We start from the raw sequence: 26,698 nt of genomic DNA on the forward strand, positions 1-26,698 counted from the left end.
CTGTGCATAATTTGAAGACTTTGTAAAATTCTTAGAGACATGCTACTTTCCTACCACGTACATCTTCCATGGCTCATATCGGTCGTCCGATACTTCCGAGGTTTGAAGTTTTATTCTTAGGTAATCCATATTCCATTTGCGCCTGCATAAATAAAACTTCATGACCTGCGGCTATTATTATAACGTGATTAATTAGGCGTGAGGAGTCCAAATCGCGTAACTGAGTAACGATAAGAATTCTAAAAAAAAACCTAGGCCAAACCTCAAGTGTAACGAAATAAAGTAAAATTGTAAAAGATTCAGACCATCGGTACGCAACATTTTATACCGCAAAATACACATAGACTGCGGCTTGCCCTAAATTTCTGTATCAATTCAGTAAATTTCGTTTTGGAAATTGGAAAAGAAACCAAAGCAACGTATAATTACACTAACAATACTAGTTCATGACAATTAGTGAATGAGGATACAGGTTCTAAATAGTGGGCATTGTTTCGTTCAAAAATCGTTTCATTTTGCAAAATATTGAGCGTAATACAGTAGAAACATGAATAACATACGTGAGTAAAAATTAACATATTGGTCCTTGTATACCGTGCAGTATTCAAGTGAAGAAAGGTTTATCACACAAAACAAATGCGTGTATTAAAAACTGTAAAAAAAAAAAAAATATATAAATATATTTCAAATTAGGATATATTTTCTTGACCGAATTGTAGAAAGTCAATCGCAGTGGAAAAAAATGTAGAATAAGCTTTCGAGTTTTATAAACTCAAACAATTCTTGTAAAACATAAACCAATGTATAATGCTACTATGATCATCTATTGTATAGATTGTTAAGTGCACAAATCAAGTAAGAACCAAAAAAAAATACTGAAATTCCAAATATCCATTTGCTTCTGAGAGAAAAATTTCAAAAGCTACACGGATTAAAAAAAAAATGTCCCTGCAGGTCCACTAAAATTTTTGAGTTGATTCAACCATTTTTTAATGTATTACTAAGTGGAAAAAAAAACTTTAAAATTACAAATTAAATGTTGATATGAAATTTCACATGTTAAAATTACAAAAATGTGTGTCATATTCATCTAAAGAAATGTAAAAAATAACACAAATATAAAGTGGACCTGCTGGAACGTTACGTTTAGTTAAATTTTTCCAACAGTCATATAGTTGCTCGCATAACAATTCAGTTTGATCATTCACTCGATATCACAAGTTTTGGAATTATTCGCAGGTCAGATTGATCAGTGCTCAAGGCAGTCGGAATAATCGAATTTGACCAGAGATTCGTGTAGGATTACCAAGATACCGGGGTGACTGGAGTTTTGTAAGTCATGTATAACGGCCTGGAGACGGTCACTGTGCTTTTTCCATTTATTGTCGGATAACAAATGTGTAGCAATAAGAGTACAGTGAATCTGCCCTCTCTGGACAAGCACTTCGATGATATTCAGTATGATTTCTTCACTGCTCTCATTTTTGTTGAATTTGCGTGACGATAAAAAAAATGACAATTGTTTCGATAAAGGAACAATGTATTCAGGAGTAAAAATCTCGATAAGTGTTGAAATCTTCTCCGCTATCCTAGTACCAAAATCTACCGAGGTCGTTGAACTCCTGAACTCGATCGAAAAAACAAGATTCAAGTAAGTAGTAGCATCCTGATACGGTTTCAGAGCAGAGTTAAAAATTTGCAACATGCTCTCAAAGATTCTTACATCATATTCATCGATTGGTTTATTAATAAAATCGCTGAAAAATCTGGAAACCATAAAGTTCATTGGGTAGAATTTGAAACATTTAGGATGTGATTTGTCCCAATGCTCTTTTACGATTTCCCGAAAGAAATTTCCAAAGAATTTAAACCTCGCCTCATTATAGCTATTCTTCGCAAGAAGATAACTGTCTATAGCAAATCTTTGACCGACATTAAAAATAACTGAATTATAATCAAAAACAAACAAATGTTTTACTATCAAACTCTGGGAATAGTCCTCAGAAAGAATATTAGTAGCGGCAGAATCTATATTATTAATCAAATCGCACGCTAGATTTACGTATACCATCGGAATCTTGCCCTTCTCTTCCATCGATTCCATTGCTTTGAGAACCGTAGTAATGTATTCGTTAATATACTGATTAGGCACTTGAGACAATTTTGTAAGCCTTTTGAAAACTTCGTCGTCGTCGGTTGTGGTCAAGTTTTTCAAGCACAGCGTAAACATACTCCAGGTACGAGAATCTGGCTGATTGCAGAAGAGGTTGAAAATTTTGTCGAATACCACCGCTCTGATCGAGGGATGAGTTTGGTTGATCCACAGCTCGGTAAGGTAGGTGAATATTTCGTCAAGAGGTGCGACCAAGTACATCAGTCTGACCCCGTGTTTCATCACCGAGACTCGACGTTCCGTCAACATCTTTGCGAATGGCATTACTCTGACGATTGGTACATGATGGCATACGCTTACTAGTGATCGTATCGCTGCTTGTAGATAATCTCCCACGCAGAATTTTCCAATAAAATCTAGGGACACCGGCGGATTTACCTTCTGTACGTTTAAGGTGATGGCCCTAACCATTGCGTAGTTAGATTTTGCTTTGGGGTCATCCATGTCAATTTTATCATCGCTAGGTACGTAAGGTTCAAATATTTCCGTGAAAGTTTCACCATCGGACAGTAACGCCAAGGTCGCTATCGATGCATCGGATTTTGTTGGATTAGGGTATCTTCTCAGAGATTTTCTAAAGATGAATATGGGTAAGGTTTGGTACCATTGACATTTTTTTACAAAAATTGATAACCACTTTTTACGTAAATCTGATTTTTCTGCATTATTTAAACACTCACGCCAGTATCGTAAGACTCGATGATGTTGTGTGTGTAGCATGTCACAAGTGATCTTCATATTGAAGGCCCAGAAATTAGGGAGATCGCGAATCCACTCGTTATACAAATCGAATTCGTTTTTTCTGACCAATAACAGAATACGCTCCCTTGAATAAAGATCCTCACGGTTATTTTCAGTAAACACGAAATCTTTAATTTTTTGAAAAATCCACGGATAATCTTTGATGGAAAATTTTTTCATTCTTCCCCTCGATTTCTTGATACGGTTGTTATGATTCCAGAGTGCGGTTGCGAGGCAATAAACGATGTTGGGAGTTGATTCGTTCCAAATTTCACTGTCGAATGGATATTGCTTCGGTATATTTTTTATCATTTGGTCCAAAAAAAGCCTCTCCAATTCAGGATACTCCTCGAACATATTCCAATCTTGATAGTACGACTTCATTTTTAAGTCAATTAAAAATCGTAGGTAATTGTCCACGGGACGGTAATTTATCACACAGTAATAAAGAGCCGACTGTAGAACTTTTAGTATGGCAGGAACTTGTCTGATTGTGAAACAATTTTGGTGGAACTCTACTAGCTGGATATATTTATCCAACACTTGCCAATGCTGCACGTGGAGCTTTTCTAAATCAAACCACTGTGTAAAATTCTTTATACACTTGTAGAAGACGAACTTTTGATCATTCTTGTGTTTATCAAATATGTAATTCAACACACCGTAAAATGCTGGCTTGTCGTCGTTAGCCTTGCAAGTGTAAATTAGTTGGTACAACAGTTCAAGACGTTTACCGGGATCCGAAGTCTTGGCTAATTCACTTTTTATCATACCGAGTGCTTCGAGCGTGGGTAGGTAACATCTCCAAGACTTTTCGGTATTGTCAAGATACCATTCCGTGTCGTCCTCGAGCTTCATTCTTGCCAGACGAACTCTGTCTACCGCAGGCAGGATTTTTAGGAGATCACATGTGATTAACGACTTGCAGGTGAGTAAATCTTTTCCGTACACGGTTTTAAAGGTATTGAGAATCAGAGTCGCCTTGTTTTCTTCCGGTTCGTAATATTCAAGAACGGAGCTGACGTCACTGTAGCGGAAATCTTCGATTTCCTGAGGAAACGTGTTTTTGAACATGTTTGCAAAATCATCATCGGACAATTTCTGACTGACTATTTTCAGGGGGAGTAGTCTCAAGTATCGATTTGGCTGTTCGACGAGCAATTTCAACCGCTTTCTAATGAATTTGCGAGACGCCTTCTTGCCAAGTTTTACATTCAGCAATAATTCATGCGTATTGTAAATCTCGATAAAATCGTCGAGATGTTTGTTCGCAATTTCGGGTAAGAAATTTTTATAGTCTTGAATATTGATCTTGTGAAAGACCCTCGTGGTTTTATCGGTCGGATAGCTTAGTTTCAAGTACTTTATCACTAGGTCCGGATGCTTTCGGTAAAACCTCTCTACAGCCTTATACGGTAGCACAATATTCTTCTCGGTTATCATTTTCCACGCGAACTTTTCCTTGCAAGCTCCGAGCAGCGGGACGGCCTGACTAATGCCATACTGTTCGGCCACGGCAGAGAAAAATTCCGCTGCTACCGCAGTATCCTTCAAATGAATTCCGAAATTTTTTATTGTCTTCAAGCGAGCGTAGAGCGATATGTGTGGAAAGACTTCCGTTGTGAAGAAGGCCGCGTTTATGACTTTGCTGTTGGATCCTTCGAAAAACCAGGTGGCTCGAATGACTCGAGCCACGACGACGATGTCGTCGCTTTTCAAGGCATTGATTATCCCCTCGTAAGATCGCAGAAGCTTCGCAACCTCGACTTCAACCAGCGGCTTCAACGGCTTCGGAAAATCTGGATCCGGTACTCCAGGATCCTCTGAGGAAGATTCGCAGTCCTCGTATCCCGCCATTTTCCTTGCAGTGGTATTGATTGTCCGTTGTTTTTCGCCGGAAGTGATACCCGCGATAGCCTGAATGGCCTTCAGATAGGCTGGCATTGTTTCTATGTCTGGACTATCACGCTTGCTCATCGCAACTCGATGCTCGGAATCCCTCAACGTTAACAATCGCACATCGGATGATCACTCCAGTTTTCTTCCGTCCCTCAGCTTCCAGTCTTCACAGAGTTCACAAAACCAAAGAATCACTGCACGGCTGTGCCAACCGCAAAATATCGAATCAGCTTACAGTGACAGATTGCAGTCGATCACTGCAAACCGCCAAGTGACCCCGAGTACAGCTCGAGAATATCCATCCGTGATTGGGCGCGTCGGTAAATAAAAACTCCACACAACGGTAACCAACGGCTCGGGGAGTAATCGAAGAAACGTAAATAAATGTCGCTGCCGGACCGGCCCGCAAGTCGCACGAGCGATGCTGTTCCTGCTACGCCAACAACTGTCACCACGCCGCGTAAGATCCAAGCTGCTTCAACTGCCAGCAGACGATTACGTTGTTGAACGTAGATTATATCATGACCTTGACGCCGGCCGTCTCCACGATGCCTAGGAAACACGCTGCCCGTTAACTCTCACGACCTCTGCCACAACCATGTATTTTCATCCACACTTCACGGAGGTGTGTCTCGGCTGATCGTTAACTTTCGCCCTGAATTGACGCGAGATGGCGTTGCGGATGGGGCGAGTCGTTGCGCCATGTTCGGGCTGCGTTCAGATATTTTTTATCTCTTTTACGCCGCCGAATTCGTTACTAGCTCTGCCTCTGCCCTATGGGGAGTTTTTAGCGTTGCCAGCTATTGACGGAACGCACCCTTAGTAACCCAGTTGGACGGTACAACTGAGGGAAAAAATTCTTTGATTATAATACAGCGTTTTCAGTCGATGGTAATAAGCTGAGAAATTAATATTCTTCTGCTGGTTTTCACATATCTTAGCGAGCATTTCACTGCCGCGGTGTAAGAAAACGGTTCTATCATCGAAATACTTCTTTCGCCATAATCGCGAAATCATTCTTTCTCCAACCAGTAATCTTTATTCACTGCGTAGAAAATACACTGCGAACAGCGCATTCATCTATCCAGCGTTACCGTTGCTCTTTTGTAAAGTTGTGAGCAATCTTGGGAATACCGTGTTCGCTGTTCGTCAAAACTTTTGCCCTCGGATCATCTGCTTTGTGCAGTTTGAACTGCTGCATCATCCAAACACTCGTATGTTGAAACAGAATCTTAAATCGCTGTATCACTTTTTTTTTTTGGTTATTCGTGTAAAAAAGCGACCTTCAGTAATGTTTTACAATCTTATGCAACCCCTTTAATTTGAATGCGGTACGTTTAAAAATATTTTCAATCATCCTACTCGTGCATGTACCGCAGAATCACAAACTCTTTATGGTCTAACATATTTTCGCAAAATAAGATTCGAGATCGCATAGAGTTGGGCATCTTAACACATTCGGAAGCTCTTCAACACAGCTTCAACGGATCTTTATACTGTACCGTACAACATGTTCATTTTTCTATTCGTAATTTAAGGTAGAATAACAAAGTTCCAGCGATAAATCGAATTAAGTATCACTCCGGTGATAATATCAGCAGATATTTTATTATCTTACGATAGATGCAAAAACCTAGTCCAGGCCACAACGAAGTTTAACTTGGCATTTATTTTTAACCGACTCGTCATAGCAATGCTCGACCAGTTCCAATTGAAAAATATTACCTAAACTTTTCCAGTGTAACGGGTATCTTGTAGCATTTTAGCAAAAATATACCTATATGTATAAAGTTCCGAGTTAAGGGCAAAGATGCTTGATTGCGAGGAAACCTTTTTCAAGTAATTGATATGGAAATAATCAAGAAGTCTACCCTTCGTAAAGCATGCAGTTCAAAACAATCTTACGCAAATATCTCAATTCCGTTCCAACTGAAGTGAATCAGACTTCCGCGGTATATAAAACAAGCTTAGAATTCGTGTCGAAGTTTAAGGTAGATTTTGGGCATCCGCATGCCGGAAACACTTCGTACTTCGTGGCCAGGGAAAGGGAAGTAACTTTGTGTGGGTAAACAGGATGCTATAGAATATTAAAAACTCACCGATTAGTTCGCTTTACCGTAATACCTTCGAGTCTCATGAATAAATTATTTCACTGCAAAGCCCGAACTCTGGGGCAGCCTGATTGCGCTTTCCCCGAAACAAACCAGGAGCAGTAGCCTATCAGAGCGAAAACTTTGAAAAGACGAAAGTGTCGAAGAAGTTCCCAGCGTCTTCTCTGAAGTTCTGCGAATTGAGCTGCTCTGCTGAGGTGAATGCTTAAACGTGGAACAAAACTTTCACGAAGATTCTTAAACTTCTATCTTTGATGTCACGGGGTACGACTTGCAATAAAAATCAGCGTAATTTTTCATCTCAGAGGAGGGAAATCTTCAATTACAATTTAATACCCACCGTCCTTGACCTCGATTCCTCGTTTTATTCTCTAAAATGACCTAGCAATTTTTTTTTTTCATAACAATAATTTTTATTCAATAAGTAGTCAATGAAGCAAACTTTCCGTAATATTTTCTGAATTCTTCTCCTGTGATTCCAGAGGACCCATTGTAACCATGCAATCGTACACCGGATCTATCGTGTTTATTCTTCTTTACTTGGTTTCATCAATTTAGGAGATTTGCGCTATAAAATCACATTCAATTTCGACATTTCACAAAATAATTGGGATATCATAATTTGTTCGGTAGTTTATTCCATATCAATCGTTCAGCAGCATCGGGGTTCAGAGCTGGCCTGAGCTCGTCGCTGATATCCAAGTAATGCAATTCGTTGCCTTTCTGTACAGGCTTCCAGCTAATTTTCACTAATTCGGTTTCGGCTGGTACAGGAATTCTGCAAAATCGACAAAAAGCCTTGTTACACTTGTCTCGGCACGAGGGCGAGGACAAATTTCACCAAAAACCGCTCTCAATCAGCATTACACTCGAGAATATATTCAAATCATTTTAGCCAACTGCAGCATCTCTCACGGTCGTCGAAAATTATCAATCGTAGAACCGATCTTTCTGCATTGTTGAAAACTCCGCATCGCGATGAAAACAAAAATCCAAAAAAATAAACTAACCCGGTCTTAGCAAAGTCCGTCCACATTTGTGTTAACCGTTCGATAAGCACTCGTTCCTTCGATCCTGCCTTCGGTGGTTCAACACCGAACTTGGTTAGTCCGTGGGAATAAAACAAGTAGGCTAATTCGTCCCCGTGACAAGCGCCTGCGGAAATTAATGTTACATGAAACATTAACGTTCCAGTTCAAATCATAATCACCTAAAATCAAATTAGTGATCCGTGAACAAACAGCTCTCGTAACTTACCAGGAATGTGCGACGCATTTAACAACGTTTTCAACGGCGAAAAGCCATTGTCGAATGAAAATCGGTACAGGTAAGTTGGTTGCTCGTTCCTCCTGACTTGTATTTTTATCAAGTCATGGACCCCGTTCACAAATTGCATATCACCGTAGAACTTGACGAAATTTATTACGCTTGTTTTTTGATCGATCGGTCCGTCACCGAAGTAAGCCCGCTTTATATTCAGGGGTGTTAATTTCGCGTTTCGCTTCATGGCTGCCAAAACTTGGGGATGTACGATCCAGCCGAAGTCGGCGTTCATATGTGCGCTAGACTTTTCGTTCAATGCTAGAAAAAATGACATTCTAAATCAGGGCAATATTTCATAAAAAAATTTCAAAGCTTCAAATGAATTTTCCTTATGACTTTCTTGCTCAGTTTCAATTCGACTTAGCGATAATACCCCTGCAATGAACTGAATAGATGGCGCAGATTTTTTCTAATAATTTGCCCACCAGCCAGAGAAGTAATTCGGTTACCATCGAAACACAAAATTCCTTCGCGGTCTGTGTAACCCACAATGAGAGGAACTTTAACAACTCCCTTGTCGGGAGAAGATACGAAGTCGGGAATAAATGGTACCTCGGCAACGTTGTCTATGGTAGGTCCAAACAAGAATACCATCTGAGCACGCTCCTGTAAACACGACACGGTTCGTTACGCCCTCGTTTATATTTACCAAAATCATGAAGAAAATTGTACCCCGCCCGGTTAATTGTCTCCAACGAATTCTCGAACGTTCGTACCTGTTTCGTCTGAATTTTTGTCTGCGCCTCGATCAGCTTTTTACAGTCCACCGTCTTCAGAAACTCGACCGTTTCCTGTTCCCCCTGAAATGGCTTTCCTAGGTACTCTAGCAATCTGATAGCAATCGTTTTTGAATTCCGGAGGACGCTAGCCCACGGGTTGAAAATAGTCCCACTCTGAGCAATGGCTTTGTGAAACAATCCTGAAACCGTATTGAAATCGGTGATAAAATTCCAGAGGTTTGAATACAGATTATACAATTTGATCCCTTTAGCGATAAGAGCGAATATCAGCACCTTCTGTCAGCGGAGAGATGGCCAGATAATGAACGGCAGCAGCTCCCGCACTTTCACCAAAGATCGTCACGTTATTTTTGTCCCCTCCAAAAGCCTCCACATGTTCTTGAACCCATTGTAACGCCAACACTTGATCCTTCAGCCCTTGATTACCAGATGCCACTTTATGCTCCAAGTTGAGAAAACCTGTAACATTTCATTAGAATGTTGAATACTAATGGCGCTCGTTTAAATGATTCTTCTTCAAATGATTTCTATGTAATAGACTTTCCTCCACTGGAATTCAATTAAGAAGATAATCGTTGGAAGCAAACTGAGTTAAATTAGAATAATCCGTAGGTCTGATAACTGAGCCTGCTCAATTCGATGATAGCGATAGGAGATGGGAGAGATTAAAGTGAAAATGGCAATTTATCAACCCGGTAAAATCAAGACTGCTCGACGGTGTACAATCAGTGAACATCTAGCTCCCAAGTAACGTATTAGACCTGCGTTAAGATATTCCACGAAAGCAAGTGGATGGGAACGAAAGCGGATGCGTTACATCCATGATAAAAATTTCAATATCTCAGGCATGTAATACTAATCGCAAGCAACGAATGAAGTTCCAAATGAATTACCGAGAACGCCGAGTCGGTAGTTAATCGTCACTACGATAACGTTCTTCTTGATTATATAATCTGGTCCGTAAATAAAATTGTCCGCTGAACCGTTTACGAACCCGCCTCCGTGTATCCACACCATGACCGGTAGACCTCGCTTGGGTCTCTCCTCGTTTGAAGGCAGGTAGACGTTCAGGTAGAGGCAATCGTCGCCGCCGATAATTGTTTTGTTTATAAAATCGAACTGCGCACACGGGGCCCCGTAATTCGAGGCATCCCGGATTCCGGACCATGATTTTACAGGGACCGGATCCTAGCAGAGATAATTACACAGTTTGTGAGATCAAGGTTGATTACCGTCGGCCTGTAATTGATTCCATCATTAACAATAACGCCCTGAGTTCTGAAACATGACAAATAACAAACTGTCTAGCGATAGTTGCCTAGATTGCTTTGCTAGGTGCGCGAAAATTAAATAAGATATAACGTATAACTGAGAATCAGTGGAAATCTTGCAGCTTTTAAACCATCCAAATTTTTCCCTAGCGTGCAATTTCTTCATTCAATGCACCTCGATTCTCATAAAGCTTGAGCTGACGATGAGTACTCGCTGTGCTTGTCGACTCGCACGTAGCTAAAGAGCAATTAGCTCTCTGTTCTGTTACATTTCCGGGTCAATATTAAACTCTGCGAATTGGAACTGACGAGTTTCATAAGAATTCGCAAACGCGGGTCGATTACACAGATAAGCGAAAAAAATTTTTTCGTTTTAAAGTTTCTATTGAGATAAATAAACTTTGATTCTATACATCGAACTACAACCAAAAGCTTCATTTATTACTTATAAAGTTATTGTCTTTTTTACGTTGATAAATAAGTCTTGAAGTTTATGAGTGACAGTTAATATGGATCGCCTATTCAGAAGAAAAAAGAAACCATTTTCATTAAGATTTGACAGACCTGATGGGAGATTAAGTTTGGAATTTGACACGACAAAGTCCATACGAAAATAGAAGAAGTACGTAAAATACAATATTTCAAACATTGTTTTTTCAATTCTTTTATATCTTAAGAGTATTATTAAATATCACTTTCGAATACAAGTAATTTAAATGCAAAACTGAAGTTTGTTTAATTATTATTTACGATAAACATTTAAGAAAATTGGTAATATTTCTTAAAATCGGAAATTTCGTTCTAATTTCTACAAAAACAAACTTTACCTGATAAAACAATTTTTTCATCAACAAGTTACATAGAAGAAATCAAAATTTGCCATCTATAACCCAGACTCTAAAGTTCGCGTTGACCGGTGATTATTCGTTACGTCTTATTTTTCATAACTTATCGTACACGGATCTGTCATCCATTATCGTGACAATCCAAACTTCAAACGCCAGGAAACAATCGTATCGGAAACCAGCGCTTGGGTCACGTGACCAAACCACGTGTTTGCGGTCAGCCAGCTGTACAGAAACGGCTCACTCGCAATCGAACCCGTCGGACGTGCTTACAACGTCATTGAGCCGAGTATGTTCTCTTGTCACGGGATCCCCCCTTTAACGTTTTCCCATATTTTGAATACTCACGGAAAATCTGAGTCTCCCGATGGGGGGCTCAGCGTAAGGAACCCCTTTGAATGCCAAGTAACTACCACCGTCAACATTCTTTTCCACTACACCGCGAAGTCTCCCAAGCCCACGCAACTTCACTACGTGACTACTCATAGCGGTTTACGGAGATGGACTGCCTCCTGCCTACGACTCCAAGTTATTGCCGCTCGACTCGTTTCCCTTGAAGAATACAACCAATCATCGTGCTTAATACGTGATGTGATATTTCTTGTTATCTACTTTAAAGCTGCTTGTACGATAATTCAGTTTTTTTTTTTTTTTTTTAATTTTTTTTTTTTCTAGTCTTTTTTTTCGATATTTATAACACTCAATCTTAGAGAAACGTAAAAAACATTTTTTTTTTTTTTTTTTTTTTTTAGTCGTGACTATATAATCGTTGACCAAATACGAAATGAAATTAAACACTGTTATTAATTGCCGCGATAATATTCCAGGTGGGAGAAAAATGTAGTCAAATTAATAGTAAACGCGTGTTTGAATACTGCTCAAATATGATACTTACTCAATTCGAGTAACCAGCCACCTGCAAAAATTAGCTATTATTCGATTACGTTGCCTGAACAAAACTACTTACTCGAAGCAAAAAAATGTTCACTTGATAAACCGAGTTGTTACATTGTCTTGATTCGAGAGCTTTCGGAACTCTGTTGTAACGCTGATTTACCTATTACGGATACTTTGGCAAATTCTAAGATGTGAAAACAAAAAGAGGTCGAAGCGACGGGTGAAATGAGAGTTTAGTTTACGTATCGTAAGAAATATTAAAAACTTTCTCAAACATTATTACAACAAGATATCGTACGAAGACGGAGTAACGTTACAACACCGACGGTCATCAAACAAACCAATGTAAAAAGCTAAATAATCTAAATATCATCCATTAAAGTCTGCAAACCGCCTTTACCTTGTCTATGTTAATAGTCGTCGGTTTTTGCATGCCCTCGGCGAGTCTGCCAGATGGAAATCAACTCCGAGTCTCCGGGGGTCTTTGCGTAGACGATACGGAGTCGTAAAGGGGATGTAACGATACCGAGGTGGGAAGGAAGACCCGGCTTGCCGCCGAAGCAAAAGAGTCTCATCTGTATGCCGTTCGAGCCGGCGTAAGTCGAGGGTAGCTTTTCGCGCTGTTTTCTCGACCAGATTCGGGCCCGCCGCGAGCTTTTAACCAGAGAAATGTCCGTCAAGGATCGCCGCTCGATCGTTTAACGATTCCACGCCGGCAGAGGGGCGCATTTTCTTAATGCGGCGGTTGGAGGACTTCATCGTCCCGAAAAACCGTACTATTATGGGAATTAAATGATAGCCTGTTGTTTTCGCATAAATATAGCCAACCGACGTTAAACGGGCCGCGAAATGCAACCAACTCGCCGACTAACCACTATGGATGCTAATTTTGCAATTTATAGATACGCGTTATACCGAGCTACGCAAAAACGACAGAATCAACACCGCGGTGAGAACTATTCGCGTCGCCAAGACGGTACAACATTAACCTTGTGCCAGCAACGCCGCGGGCGTTTCTCCCTGCATACGATACCGTGTTTACGAAAATCCGGCGAACAGGGTAAATGGAAGCAATTCCTGCGCCATACTGTGCGACTCAATTTTTAACCCGTGAGATAAAATACACTGGCAAGAAATTTCCCAAAAGCAAGAACTTGTACATTTGTCAACTTTTTTCAACCCACTTCCGAAACGAGAAAAAAATTTTACTGCCACGCGCTGTCGCAGATTCTTCATTACTTGCTACAGCGAAGCTTGATTTTCATAGTTTTTTGTTTTTTTTTAAGAATTCATCGATATCCGTCTACGTAACCGTAAATTTTAGCCATATTAAACGATGGGTGCCTAGTTTTTTGGTACATACATATATATGTATAATTGTATATATATATTTTTTTTTGCCTTTTGGCCGATAATCTACAGACGCGTATGTATTGTATATATATATAGGCGGTCATTTTCACAATCATTCATCATTTTGACAGGATGTTTTAGGCAGGTATAATAAAACGGGCGAGAGTTTCAGCGTGCGGGGTTGGCCAGCGGTGGGAAACATTGCGATATCATGATCATCGCGTGATATAACGCTGATAAAAATCCGCCAGCGAAACGACGTATTCGTATAATATAAGTACGCATGGATGTACAAAACATGATGGTTGTTATTATTATTTCATACGGGTATAACCGTGACGTTGCCCGAACGTATTTTCATTACTTCAGCAACGATCTATCATTCGCGGATCAACCCTCTGCAGACTACGCACGATGATGCTTATATGTAAATACGCGAGGGTATGAATACCCGCCTCAACGAATTAATCTCAACGAGAGTAATTCAAGGACCGTGAAAATTAACAAAAATAGAAGAAGAAAGAAATTAGAAAAATAGTCGGGTGATATCCTCGTTACAGACTAATAGAATCGTATCCAATTTTCCACTGCAGTAAAATTCTTATTCGATACGCGTGGCTGATTGCGAATAGGATCGGAAGTAAGAATGACCGAAAACAATCGATGTCCGATTAAGTCGATTATTTTCTTCCGATTAATCGAGTATAATCGATTTTATTTTAAACTCGATTAATTATTTTTCCTCACAATCGGTTTTTGTTTTTTACTCCCACAAACGTCGCAATACAATATCAATTTATGCGATCGAAGTATCACTTATTATCATTGTCTTACTCGCTAAGTACCTATTTGATGCAACGAGTGAAAGATGAATGAATATCTTCACCTGATATCGAAAAACATTTTGAATGAAAATGTAAATCGTCAAAAAACCTGTTCCGCTATCAAGACCACGCACCGAAATTTACAAAATTTTACTTTCATATGCACCGTTTCAAAAAACCAAGAAATAATCGCTTAATCGATTAATGCTTTACCGATTCAATCGAGTCGTGTTCGATTATTTTTAGCTCAGTGGCCATCGCTAATTGGAAGAGTGCATCGAGACACGGAGGGTGGTGGTGGATCTACCTCGTACAACAGTCACTCTAAAAGCCACTCAAGTCCTTGGTTACCTCGGTGTTAAATATTTGAGCGAGTCAATTTTTGCGACGCGTCGGTGACGACTAGACGAATTTTGGCAACGTGTGTTCAACCCGTTACGCAAATTTTCCGAGTCTCGCCCTCCGTCTGGGGGCTGTCGGTGGACGACTTCGTGACAGATCTAAGAGGACTTGATTTGATTGTCCATGTACCAACGCCCCATCGTCCAAAAGGTCTCCCGGTGTCCCGATGTCCTTGTCCCACATGTTCGGCAACGCATCTCTCGTTCCCGAATTGAAAAGAATAACAAGTTTTAAACACCCTGCATAATTAACCCGTCAATCTCACTCGTTGCACGCTGTTTAAGATGGATGTTCAAATTCCCGAACACCTAAGAGTAATTACGACGGTTTCGCAAACTTTTCACATTCATTATACAGCCTCGGATCGATCAAGTTTCGTGAAAAAACACATTTCTCAAAGTATTTAGGATCACGCGATAGACCGCAAGGGTGAAATTACATTCGCAAAACGGATACTGCGGATACAGCTCGCAACGCATCAGCCGTCAGTATCATCATGAATCGTGTTTTCTTCCTGGATTGAAATCTGAACGATGAAAAATGATCCCGATCACCCCCGCAAGCATCGAGACACAGTATTCGGGTCAAGTTTTTCTCCCGATCCCTCGATCCTCCCAGACGTAATATTTATACCCATGGTCATTTTGACAACGTAAATTTCCACACTCTCTGTCACGATGCCTCGTCATCGCAGAGGGGGGGGGAGATCTTTTTGTAAATCCGTGACGAGTTGATAAATGGTTTACGCCGAGGGAACTTGTGCTCTTCAAATATTTGCGTCGCAGCTTCCATTTCCCAGGAAGGAGAAAACCTTGTATAAATAAAGTGTACGTATACATCTCTATCAGAAAAATTCACACAAGGTGTTGACAACAAAAAAAGAAAATAAAAACTAAAGTCGAACGATCGAAAGGTAAACCGTTATCTGCCGTGTCTCTTTGGGCTTTATAACGGGGAAACACCAATAACATTAGAAACTTGAGGGCAAAAGCTCATCACATTACAGTTTCCATTTCAAGCTAAAGCTGCGGCATTTTACTCATTGTCAAATTTCCTTCCCAGCTAGTGTGACGAAAATTCACTGCTCTTATTGTCGCACATCCATACATGTACGACATACCGTTACCGAGGCCAAGAAGCACCAGCTAGCGAATGGTTCGCTCTAAAGTAGGCGTACACCGACTTCACAATGGCACATAATATATGCCGTAGCGGAATTTACTGACAAGGAAGAAAACGGTGTAGCTAACGGAAATGAATAGAAGCAATTTTAAACGAAGGCGGAAAATCGAGTCTGGCTGTTCCGGCGACTTCTCTCCGCCGTGCACGTCATTCTCGAAACGTTTCGCGATAAAGTCCCGGGATTCTTGAGCGCTCTTTTTCAGCTATTCCGTCTCATTTTCTACCGTTTTTCTACACTCGCGAAGGCCAAGTTCGTTCGTGCTCTCTGCAGCGTGACGGGGCAACTATATGTATGGGATACTTGCCTCGGGGGTTTACTGCAGAAATCGGCAAAACTCACTCAGGAGAAATCTCGTTGGTATGAGGCTTTGAAAATCGTGTTATCCCTCCGAAGATTGCCTGTTCGTTTACGCTGGGATCCACCCTCTGTAATGGATCGGAAGGAATGCGTTCTTTTTTCCTTCTCCTTGTTTTTCTTATCTTTCATAGAAGAAGAAGAAGAAGAAGAAGAATTTTTTTTACTAGTTTGTTAAAGTCTGGGGAAGAAAAAAAAAAAACACTACCATGCCCAAAGCGGATAAACGTAGTGTCGAATGCACCCGCGAAGCGAACTCGCGGATTACCTCCAGTCAACTCTGCGCTAATGGAAAACTAACTTTCACCACATTTTCAATCCGCTAAGCCTCAGCGATCTGAAAGTGATCTCTAAGCACCCAATTTTCAATTTTTAACTATCGTTCTCTTTTCACTCGATTCTACGAAGTATGGGAAAATTAATAAAAAAGAGTTTACAAATTACGTCTTTCATATGTATAAGTATAATGAAAAATGATAACGATAAAAATAAAAATGTTTCATAATGATTCCAATATTTTAATGAGCTGTCAAAAATTAAAAACAACGGTAGAACACGACAAAGATTACTGACAATGCGTGTATAATTAAAGTACGAGTACGAGAATAGAGAAAAGAAGGCTTTCGAAGCACAAACAAAAAGATCGACAACATCGATCTCGAGTTCAACTTTTTATCTCGTGGCACGAGCTGAAAGAATATTTGTCTTGACTTTAGCTGCAGAGTCAAACCAAAAGCCGAGCCATACCCAAAAGGGTTAATTGTGATCCAGAACGAAAGTTCGAATTAGATACGTTTACTCGTGCCGGAGAAAGGAAATATTTAATCACTGTTTTTGGGGGTACGTATGAGGTACAGAACGACCAACTTCGCAATGTCTCTATTAGCGTTAATAGAGGGATTTCTGCTTATCCATCCCTCGGATTGATGCTGCAATCCCAGTCCCACTAACGAAAAGAGTTTCCATCATTTTCCTGGCGAGTATCGTATTTTTCCGATATTCCAAACGAGATTCCTAAATGATACCAACGATATTTGCCAGAGCTTATGGTCCTCGGTTCAAAAACCGGATAAAAAACACAATCCCGTTACACACTTTCACGCATCATATTTTTTTTTATTATATTTTATCGGTCCGCCGAATAACGAAATCACAATCAACCGTAAGGTCCTCGACGATCACTTATATTGCCGATCTACCGGCATCCCGTTTTCCCATTTTCTCCACTTCCATTACCCGGTCTATTATCGATACAATAACAGCTTCGACTGAAATTTCTTCCGCTATTTAACGATCGAACTACCTCAATTTATTCGCGACTTTTATTCGCAAATTAAAGCTGCGAGCTTTAATTTGCACGGAACGCACGGCTCGTATTATCAACAATTTCCACGAACACATAATTTGCACATATGTGGATTATCGAATTTGCGCCGTAGACGGTTTCGTTGGTTAGTCTACTCACGTTCCGAGGATTTGCCGGAACGGGACCCGAAATTATATTCGATAGCGATAATCTCATCGATCTATCCTGCACCCATTTGCAGTCTATCAAACAGCACCGTGGCCGTAGATGCTTCAGGTCGATCCAATTTTCCGTCAACACGTGCAGACGATACGCTTTCTACGATTTCAACCATTAGCCGTCTGGAGAAGAACGCCGTAGAATCGTCGACGTATTCCCTTCGGGCGTAATAAAAACTTGTCAAGTATTGTTATTTAACTGATATATTACCGAGGGATCGGATTTAAATCGAAGTAACTGAAGATATCGAGGTTCTTACTTCCGTATTTTCCGCAAGAAGCGTAATTTTCCTTGGAACAGATTTAACCGTTGAATGCGACATTTCGTAAATCCGGGCATTTGCGTGAAAACACCGTGCCTCGAGATTTTACGTCAGTAATACATGTCTCAGAATATTTATCGAAAATTTATTGAAGTCGTGCTCTTTGTGCAAATTTTGTCACAAGGATGCTGAAAGCAAACTCTGTGGCAGGTATGAAATTCTACGGTGGAAAATTTTTCCACTTCAAAGATCTTCGTTTTATCTTTCGTACAAATTTTTTCCTTTCAATTTATTCAAGACGTTTCGGTATGATTTCTCTCTACTACTTTATATTGTAGCGCATTCTTTAAATAGAAAGAGAAAACAAAAATACTCGCCGAATTACGCAATATAAAGACAAAACAAAACTACAATTGTATCAAATTGTCAACTCGAAAATATAAATCGTGAAATGCTTTGAGCTTTTTTTGTGGTCACAATAAGAAGCCTTGGCTATGCATACCTATAATAGTATTCTTTGTCGGTAGTATTTTCTTTAAGTATGCTCTTGCAAACAGCGTCGTACTTACATTATTGTCGCGACTCGAGGTTTCGCAGGCGTGCCTATTTGATACGTGACTCTGTTACGTGAACTTCTTGGGGAAAGAAAAGTTATCGCGCACCAATCCCCGCACCGTAAAACTTTGCGGCAAGTATAATGTTCTATCCTGCATACAAACTGGAATCGCAAGTTGGAACTATCTTTTGATTTACTGTCTCATATTTCATGGTAAAAGAAAATAATGAAACAGTTACTTGGCTTGACGAAATGAAATTCGTCGAAAACAAAGCGTTATTCGAATTTCAAAGTCACAGGATTACACGTTTCAACGAATAAAACGTTCTAGTGACTGCATCGTCGTATTATCAACGGATAATCGAATCAACATATATGCGTTATAAGTCTCGAGATATTATTACAGCCGTTTAGCCTTAATTCGGCATGAAATGAGATCGTAAGGAATATTACTGAGCGCGTGTATGAAATTCATAAAGTACTCGATATTAACTGTATAATAAAATTCTATAGTCAAGAGTCGAATAGATTTTTATTTCCATCTGACACGAATTGAAAATTTATGTATTTATGTATTGGATGATGAGACTGTCATTCTGATAAAATAATGAACTTTTTTAGATGCAAATATATACATTTTCTCACCCTAAATGAATCCAAAATACACGTAAATAATACCGTTGAAAACAAATCTACTCTTCTTCGGAATCGCGCCATCAGCAAGGTTGAAAATATTTACAAAATTCACAGATCTTTCCCCCTCGAGTAATTACTCTACATTAGGCCTCAGGGTGAGAAGAATAAACCGTAACGTTAAACTGAACGAAGGACCAAATCATTCTTCTTTCGCTATTCTTTCGATCCATGCATCTCAGCTCTCGATGTTTTAATCTCATGTCCCTATTCGTATTGATAAATTAGTAAAACCGCATCTTTAGCGAGTAAAGTGACCCTAAAAATATTAAAAATACTAAAACCCCATCAGTTCCTGTAGTAATTTTTCACCGTAGTAAAACAACGTAAAAGAACCATCGACAAAGTGATTAAAAACATCTTCAATTTCCAGCTATATTTAATGAAAAACTCGATAAAAGGTATTGAATTTCATTCGCTTTCGCTTTTCTCTCTTTACATAACATCACGTTGCAAAGATTAGCTCTCCAAACTATTTATAACCAAAATTCCAGTATCTGTTTTGTAACGCGCATGACCGTATGAGCATTAATTTGTCTCTTGAACAAAGCATCATGACACATTGGGAAACTTGAGTACCTATACGTACATAACTATGTTCAAGAGAATTATATCCAAATACTAATTCCATAGTCGTGACAGTAAGCCGCGCGTTGACCCTCTTCATTTTGATCCATGCGCTATTAAAAGACACTAGAGGAGATTAAAATCTGCGTGAAATATCGTTAGAACGCTTAAAGCGATACGAATTGGAGTAAAAGTTCACGGAGGGTCGAATCAAAGCTCTGAAAAGCCATACGCTTATCCACATTTCCCCTGCACCTTTTCAAGCAGAATAAAAAGGACAAGCGATACAAAAGAAAACTTAAACGAGATACTCACGTGCTTGCAGAGCGAGTGAGGAGCTCGGTTAAAAGGATTAAACAACTGCATAAAAACTTTTATTCATCCTCGGCACCGTTGAGCGCATAAATCTCAACCGAAGGAGTAAAAAAAAAGTTTTAAACAAACGTCTCTTGCAAATGTTGCGTTAAAGTAAAAAGCGCATAACGAATCAGGAGAAAACAGGATACCGAACAGACCAATCAGCGCTGCTCTTTTTCTGTACGTAATTTTTTTCTCGCTGATCATTCATTTCTTAATCGGGTTTGAACTTAACATTTTTTCGTCCAATGAGACAAAATTAAATTATTTCCAACCGCAGTTGATTATACATAAGCCCAAACGAACAGTACTCAGACTGCTGATTTTTAGAAGGTAAAACTAATACGTTCGAAACTTCTGCTTCGACAGAAATGAACATTCCAGATACAACGTTGTGTAAGAACCTTTTCTTTCTCATTTCCCAAGTGATTTCGGTGTACCCTTATACCCTTACTCTTGACATTATTGTACATACCTTCAGCATGGAGAACAAAGCCGAGAGAATTATAATTGCCGTATCAAGTATGATAAGAAATCTCGAGAACTTAATTTAGGAACTAATTTGTCGTGATGTCATTTTTTGATGTCGCGTCAGGTACCTATGATGTTCTCCCCAAGAAGATTCAGCGATAAGGAGAGAAATGACAAAGCTATGAAACCCTTTATGCGACCGCTGAGTCCCAGCTCTTATTGTTAGCCGCAACAGCGCAAATGACAAGGCAGAATCACGGAGTAATTAATTATCGGTGACAAACACAAGCGCGCGGTACATACAGAGAACTAGAAACTCAGAGACTGCAGTAACGGCTGCACTTCACCCAACCAGTCGTTACAAAAGTCGGTAACCATTAAAAGTTCGAGTTTGAAATCCGAAGCCTTCGGGATTCGGGATGCGGGAGGAAGGGAGGGAGGGAGGGAGGGAGGTGGAAACAGCGCAATTAAGGCTCAAACCTTCCTCCGCAATTACACATCCGGTTTATCCTACGGCTACTTGTTACTCTCGCTGCAAATTTTCAGATTCGAAATAGTCGAGCCTAATGAATAATAATACATTGCGATTTGTGCGCGGCAAGTGTAAGTTATTACCCTATATTATGCTTTATACGTAGGTGATTTTCAGTTTATACGTTTCACATCTTGGTACGTATACGCGATTCGTATGAAACGTGAGCAAAGTTTAGGATTTTCCGTGGGAACGCCAGCTGCAACCGAAAGAGCTTTTAAATAAACGATTTTTAGAGTGAATTGCAGCAGCTCCGGTATTTCTGTAGAGACCGATGAGAACACTCCGATTTTACCAGAAACTTGATATCTTCGCTCGGCATAAGTACCCGATCGATTATTGGATCTAGCCTACAGGGTAAGATGTGTGTGTCTTGTACATCCGCAGGTATAAGGGGCGAGTATACGATCGGTTACAGAGAGACATCGCGAGGCGTGAACATCATTGCATATATGGATGAGGGTATGAAATTGCTTCAAGGGATTTGCGGAGAATAATTATTGGAATTTCTGATATACGTTGCGAGAAAGCCCTGCTTATCATAAAACCCGGGATTGAGGATGTGGGGAGGATGAGAGGGAGAAGTTGATGGAATATAAAGCTCGAAGGAGGAGAGTTATAAGGACCCGTTCGGGAAAACGGATATCCTCGCGGGGATGCGATAAACGCACTTGCGCATCCGTGGCTAATTGCATCAGGAAACTGTGACGAAGAGTTGAAATTTAACCGCGACCGTAATAAAGAACTTTTGCTTTGGATTCAAACGATCTCACAAGTCTGCAACGAAAAAAGCTGCACAGATTTTTTATACTGTATCTTGTAGATCGTTACTTGCTGAAACCGGATAAAATATTCAAAAGCTTCCACGACGTAGAGATTTTTTCTTCAAGTCGTGTTTGCAGATTCATTTATAATGAAACTCCGGTTTAATTCGAAATCTGGTGTCCTATTCTTGATTCTAAAAATCCTATGCAAAATTGATTTCCTACTTCCATTTAATACGTATCAGAGCGAGACTCGAGAATAAATACAAACAGGGAAACAGAAAATGAAAAGCGGAAGCGTTTTCGGAGGTGTATCAAAGAGAAGAAGATAAGGTTTCACATTCGAAACGAATGAACACGGAGTGTTGAATACGTTTTATAAAGAAATCGTTTGTTACATTTTATAAGAAACATTGTTTAGTTGAATGTAATAAACGGATGGTTTTTTTCATTATTGTTATACTTTTTTTATGCAAACACCTTGTATTTTGCAAGTATACTAGAGGGAAATAGAAGTCATATTTGGATTCGGCACACACGAATACTTTACATTTTCCCAAAAACGTCCCATGCAGCTGAAAAAAAAATTTTTTTTTTCATACCTGTGTATTCAGAACTCTATAATAATAATGGTGTACCATTTCGCAGACAACATTGTCGAGTGAAAGAAGAGCAAAGAAATGAAACGGAGTAATGTGAGTAAGGGGAGAAAAAAAAAAAAATTCACGAACGATTGCACCCGTCTCTGTCCAGTGTCGTAACTAAACTTTACGGGCCCCGATGTGAAAAAAATCGAAGGAGCCCCGGTAAGTAAACATATGAAAGCTGAGATTAAAAAAGTTTTACTTCGCGTAAATAATTAAATTGCAGTATAGCGGGAATTGTATGGCAAAAGTCCACATTTACTTCCGATAGAAGATAAACTTATCGCCATAATACGGAACTTCTCATTGATCGACATGCGAAAAAACGATATTCAAAAACTGAAACAGTGACTGAGCAAAAGGTTGATGAAATTCGGTTCATTCCAATATAATATATTGTTAAATTCGTATTTAATTTAAAAAATTTTATAGCTCGAGTCGCGTGGGCTCAATTGACGAGACGTTTTTTTTTGGAGTTCTGGAGCTGGAAAATAATTTAAAAAAAAAAAAACATTTTTTTTTTTGTGCCTGGCTGGGGCCACTCGAGTCAGGGGCGACCGCATTGGTTGCATTGTAATAACTACGTCACTGTCCCTGTCTTTTTGGGGAGAATGAAAAAAAAAATACAAGGGTTCGGGTAAAGCGACTGCCATTCAATCGGAATTTAAAAGCTCTTGAGGCGGTCGTCGCAAATATGCCGTGCAATTCGTTGGGCAGCAAGTGTGAAAAGGTTGAAAGACTGCGCGAATGCTGCAGGACTACAGGGTGAATAAATCGGGTGCCACCTCTTGACAAAATTTTCGATTTTAAAAACCGAGCGATTTTTAACACTGCGAAATATGAATCCATTACGAAGCCTCGCAGTAGCGCGATAAACTGCGAATTGACTTTATTATAATGGACGGGGAGTTACTTTATTAGTTACTTTATTATTATTACTCCGTAGTCCGTTCTCCGTTCTCCGTTTATCCCTCGCTTCGGCTTATTATGCGATAGGTATGGAAAAGCGTGCATACCGAGTGGAAAATGATTGGAGTAAAAAATTGTGGAAAATAAGGGATGACGCGAGGTCGGGGAGGAAGATGAAACGAAGCCCCGTTGAACTCTTCGGTTTTATTGGCACTTTCCGATGGTCCAGGTGCCGTTGATAGCTCCCGATCGATTTACGGGCAAATAAGTCGATGCCACCTGCGGACGTGAACCGCTTCTTGGATAACCTGCATCAATCGAAATGGACCATCAACGACCGGTTAGTTCAGCTCTTTCGATCTGATCAACAAAGTTTATCTCCTCTGTATTCATCCCGTAAAAGGTAACAATGCATAGTACGATTTACGGACGAATATGTATATATATATATAGGTAAAAGTAAGTCGCAGTTTAAACCTCGTTCTAACTACCTCAGACGTTTCGCATAGCGTTGTCAATTATCCTCGTTCAAATGTGGCACGTAAATATATTCTCTGCTTGACGAACCAGGAAACTTTTTCCGCCCCCGTTAATATTTCAGATTTCGTTCAAATTTTCTAATTGCAATTAAAGTTTCACCAGGCGCGTACAGTCCGGTGAAAAAATTAATCGAACGAAGAAAAAAATCATAGCTTCAAGATCCGAATATCAATACTGGAATCGATTGATTTGAATTTCGTTAAAAAATTCTCTCATTCAGGTCGTGAAAAATTAAATAATACAAATGCAAATTACAAGATTGAGACGAATTTTTTTCAACTCAATTCATACAATTTTATCAACTTCGAAAAGAGCTTCTCTTGCTTCTTCTGCGTTTATTTCTCTTCTGTACATCTGAGTGATATATACTGAAAAGTTAACTAACTTTTGCAAACTTGTTTCTTTCTCACCCTTTTTCAAGCCTACCGATTCATCTCGAGACAGGTGTAAATTAATTAAAAAAATTACTCATTTGTAGACCGAAATGTATGCGCACATAAATTTTGGCCTTCCTGATGAAACAGTTTTAGGGAATTCGCAATGCCCTCGAGATGATCAAGCCAAAGAGGGAACAACGTGGTCGCTTTGACCGCCTTCGACGACTCTCTGGGGTCCTTCGATCAATGGACCAATGGTTAATTGATCGTTTGAAATATGTGCATGTGAAATCTGCTCTTGGCTTTCTAAAACAATATGACAGGAAACGAGTATCGGAAGATTGAAGTGCCTGTCAAATTATCTCTGTTTTACACGCAACATTGCTCTGTAAGTTTGTGAAGAAAATTGTTGAATTATAAAAACGGGTATTCTGCATCTATCGTAATTCGAAAAACTCGAAACTCGGATAAACGATGAGTGTATGTAAAAGATCGAGAGTAAAGTTCTAGCTGTGGTTTGAAATTGTGCTCGCTGGTGTGGAATGTCGCCCGTCGTCAAAGTTTCAAATAAGTGAGTTTACCCGGAGTGGAAAAAGCTGGAAGCCTCAAAGGGTTAAAAAAAAAAGGTATGTCTCCTCGGAGAACTTACAATTAGGTATTTCGATGAAGTTTTTCTCCTTAGAATTTCTTGTAAGGAAGTTTTATAATCGCGGGTAATAATCTTCAAGTAAAAACTTACGAGACCTAATTTTTCCGACACTCATGAATAAGAATCAAAGTATAAAACCAAGCTGCTGTTTCTACGTTTAAAGTGATTTTTTTCACCTAAACAAATGTTAGAAAGAGACTGCGCCTCGAGTATGTTATATAATCGTCGTTGTGAAACTGTGTACGTATACATACTATAACTTTATGATTTAGTTTTGAAAGTTACTCTTTCTGCAGAATTCAATATAAGTTTCGCAGTTCGAAAAGTCCCTCCGGTGAGATTAAACCTCGTCAGAAATAATTCATTTCATGACGCGTTCAACCCCGTGAAATAAAACTACCTTTCGTTCTGACATTTTTCTGAGTAGAGTTACTCGAGTGTTTTCCAACTACGTATCGTAACACTATAAGTAAAGAACGAGTGTAATACAGTCTTAAAACTAAGACCGCTCAGCTTAGCTGTGAGACTTCACGCATCACCGGGCTTTATATTCACTCTACAAAAAGCCTCGGGTTGTTTCCAAGTAGCTTACAGCGCTTTGTAGCTTACCGTTCACCATCCGAGGCTTTTTCGCGCGGTTTCGCCGCTCGTACTTTCGGGAATAGAAAAAACCGCCGACTGATCGCGGCATAAGCAATCACGCAATCGAACTTTTACACCCGGCTGCTCGTCCTTAATCTCGGCTTTATTACCCAGTCGATATACTTGTGTTCAAGCACATTATTTTCTGCACAGGCACGCATCGTGAACATGGACGAGTATAATTTTCACCTGGACAAGGTACATGAATTATTCAATAAAGATAATTTAACCGATATTCCAGGGTTATTGTAGGAAGATATGCGAATACCGAAGTATGAATTCAACCTTATTGTCAATGTAGTATACTCTTCACACCTTTTATCGCCTGTGTGTTTTCCATCTCAAAAAAATTTCAATCCCAATAATAATTCATGGTGTAATAAATGGTCAGCAATTGACGATAGGTTCTTAGAAAATTAATTAAAATTTTTACGAGCCGAAGATATTTGTACAAAAAATTCAGTCCGTTAAATAAAAGACTACTTATGTTTCCGTATAATAATTTTCTCTCTTCGTATACGTACAATAGCGGCTAATTTTATTTCAGCAAGACACAACGACCGACGATCAATAAGTTTCTGTGACGAATCGTCTGACGTGAGTTTCCCAGAACCTGATACCTTCGACAAAATAAAAGCTTGAATTAAATAGGAATACAATTTACAAGTGACAGCAAGTCTCGAATATTTTCTCCATTTGTCGAAATAAACTGATGTGTAATGTCATCGGGAGGTCGTGATTAGGTATTCGAGCTTGCCTTGAGACGTCCATTATACGTAGATATGTATTAACCGAATGCGTATAAAAAAATTTGAAGCAACGTGGAGACGAAACGGCAAGCTTGGAATATCACGGGAACACGCGATTTCCGCCGAGGGATGAATAACATTGAATTCCATTTGAGCCTCGTTTTTTGAATTTGCAAAAGTGGGTGCGTGTTCCGTGGAATGAATACCCTCGCAGTTCAGGTAATATTGCGAAAATAATTCTCAAAGTCCATCGCGTATTTTCGTGAGGCATTGTACCTGGGCACATAGCGTCAATATAACTGCATCAGAATGTATTCGAGCATCAAATTTATCACTTTGTTTTTG

General features: G+C 39.6%; 3 protein-coding genes across 14 annotated transcripts in view; 1 reads left to right on the forward strand and 2 right to left on the reverse strand.

Annotated features, from left to right (window-relative positions):
- The window catches only part of LOC124299009 (calcitonin gene-related peptide type 1 receptor-like), a 161,644-nt gene that overhangs the window by 118,318 nt on the left and 16,628 nt on the right, over positions 1-26,698 (forward strand). The window lies entirely within an intron of this gene.
- LOC124298994 (uncharacterized) lies at positions 501-5,474 on the reverse strand. Its single transcript, XM_046751778.1, has one exon. The coding sequence runs from the start codon at positions 4,889-4,891 to the stop codon at positions 1,250-1,252; it is 3,642 nt and encodes a 1,213-aa protein (XP_046607734.1). The 5' UTR covers positions 4,892-5,474; the 3' UTR covers positions 501-1,249.
- LOC124298999 (transmembrane protein 19-like) overlaps positions 7,270-26,698 on the reverse strand; it is a 39,563-nt gene continuing 20,134 nt past the window's right edge. Inside the window, exons 1-8 of one of the 3 annotated variants that reach the window (XM_046751782.1) lie at positions 11,452-11,655; positions 9,881-10,175; positions 9,261-9,446; positions 8,964-9,166; positions 8,697-8,853; positions 8,182-8,505; positions 7,935-8,079; positions 7,270-7,702 (exon numbers count right to left, since the gene is read on the reverse strand). In XM_046751782.1, the coding sequence (XP_046607738.1) occupies positions 7,540-7,702; positions 7,935-8,079; positions 8,182-8,505; positions 8,697-8,853; positions 8,964-9,166; positions 9,261-9,446; positions 9,881-10,175; positions 11,452-11,589 (1,611 nt within the window). In that variant the 5' untranslated portion in view covers positions 11,590-11,655 and the 3' untranslated portion in view covers positions 7,270-7,539. Of the gene's footprint in view, positions 7,703-7,934; positions 8,080-8,181; positions 8,506-8,696; positions 8,854-8,963; positions 9,167-9,260; positions 9,447-9,880; positions 10,176-11,085; positions 11,232-11,451; positions 11,656-26,698 lie in introns of those variants that run through there. The other 2 variants (XM_046751783.1, XR_006906921.1) reach the window with 2 other exon arrangements.

The sequence above is a fragment of the Neodiprion virginianus genome, chromosome 2 (genome assembly GCF_021901495.1).
Source record: "Neodiprion virginianus isolate iyNeoVirg1 chromosome 2, iyNeoVirg1.1, whole genome shotgun sequence".
Lineage (NCBI taxonomy): Eukaryota > Metazoa > Arthropoda > Insecta > Hymenoptera > Diprionidae > Neodiprion > Neodiprion virginianus.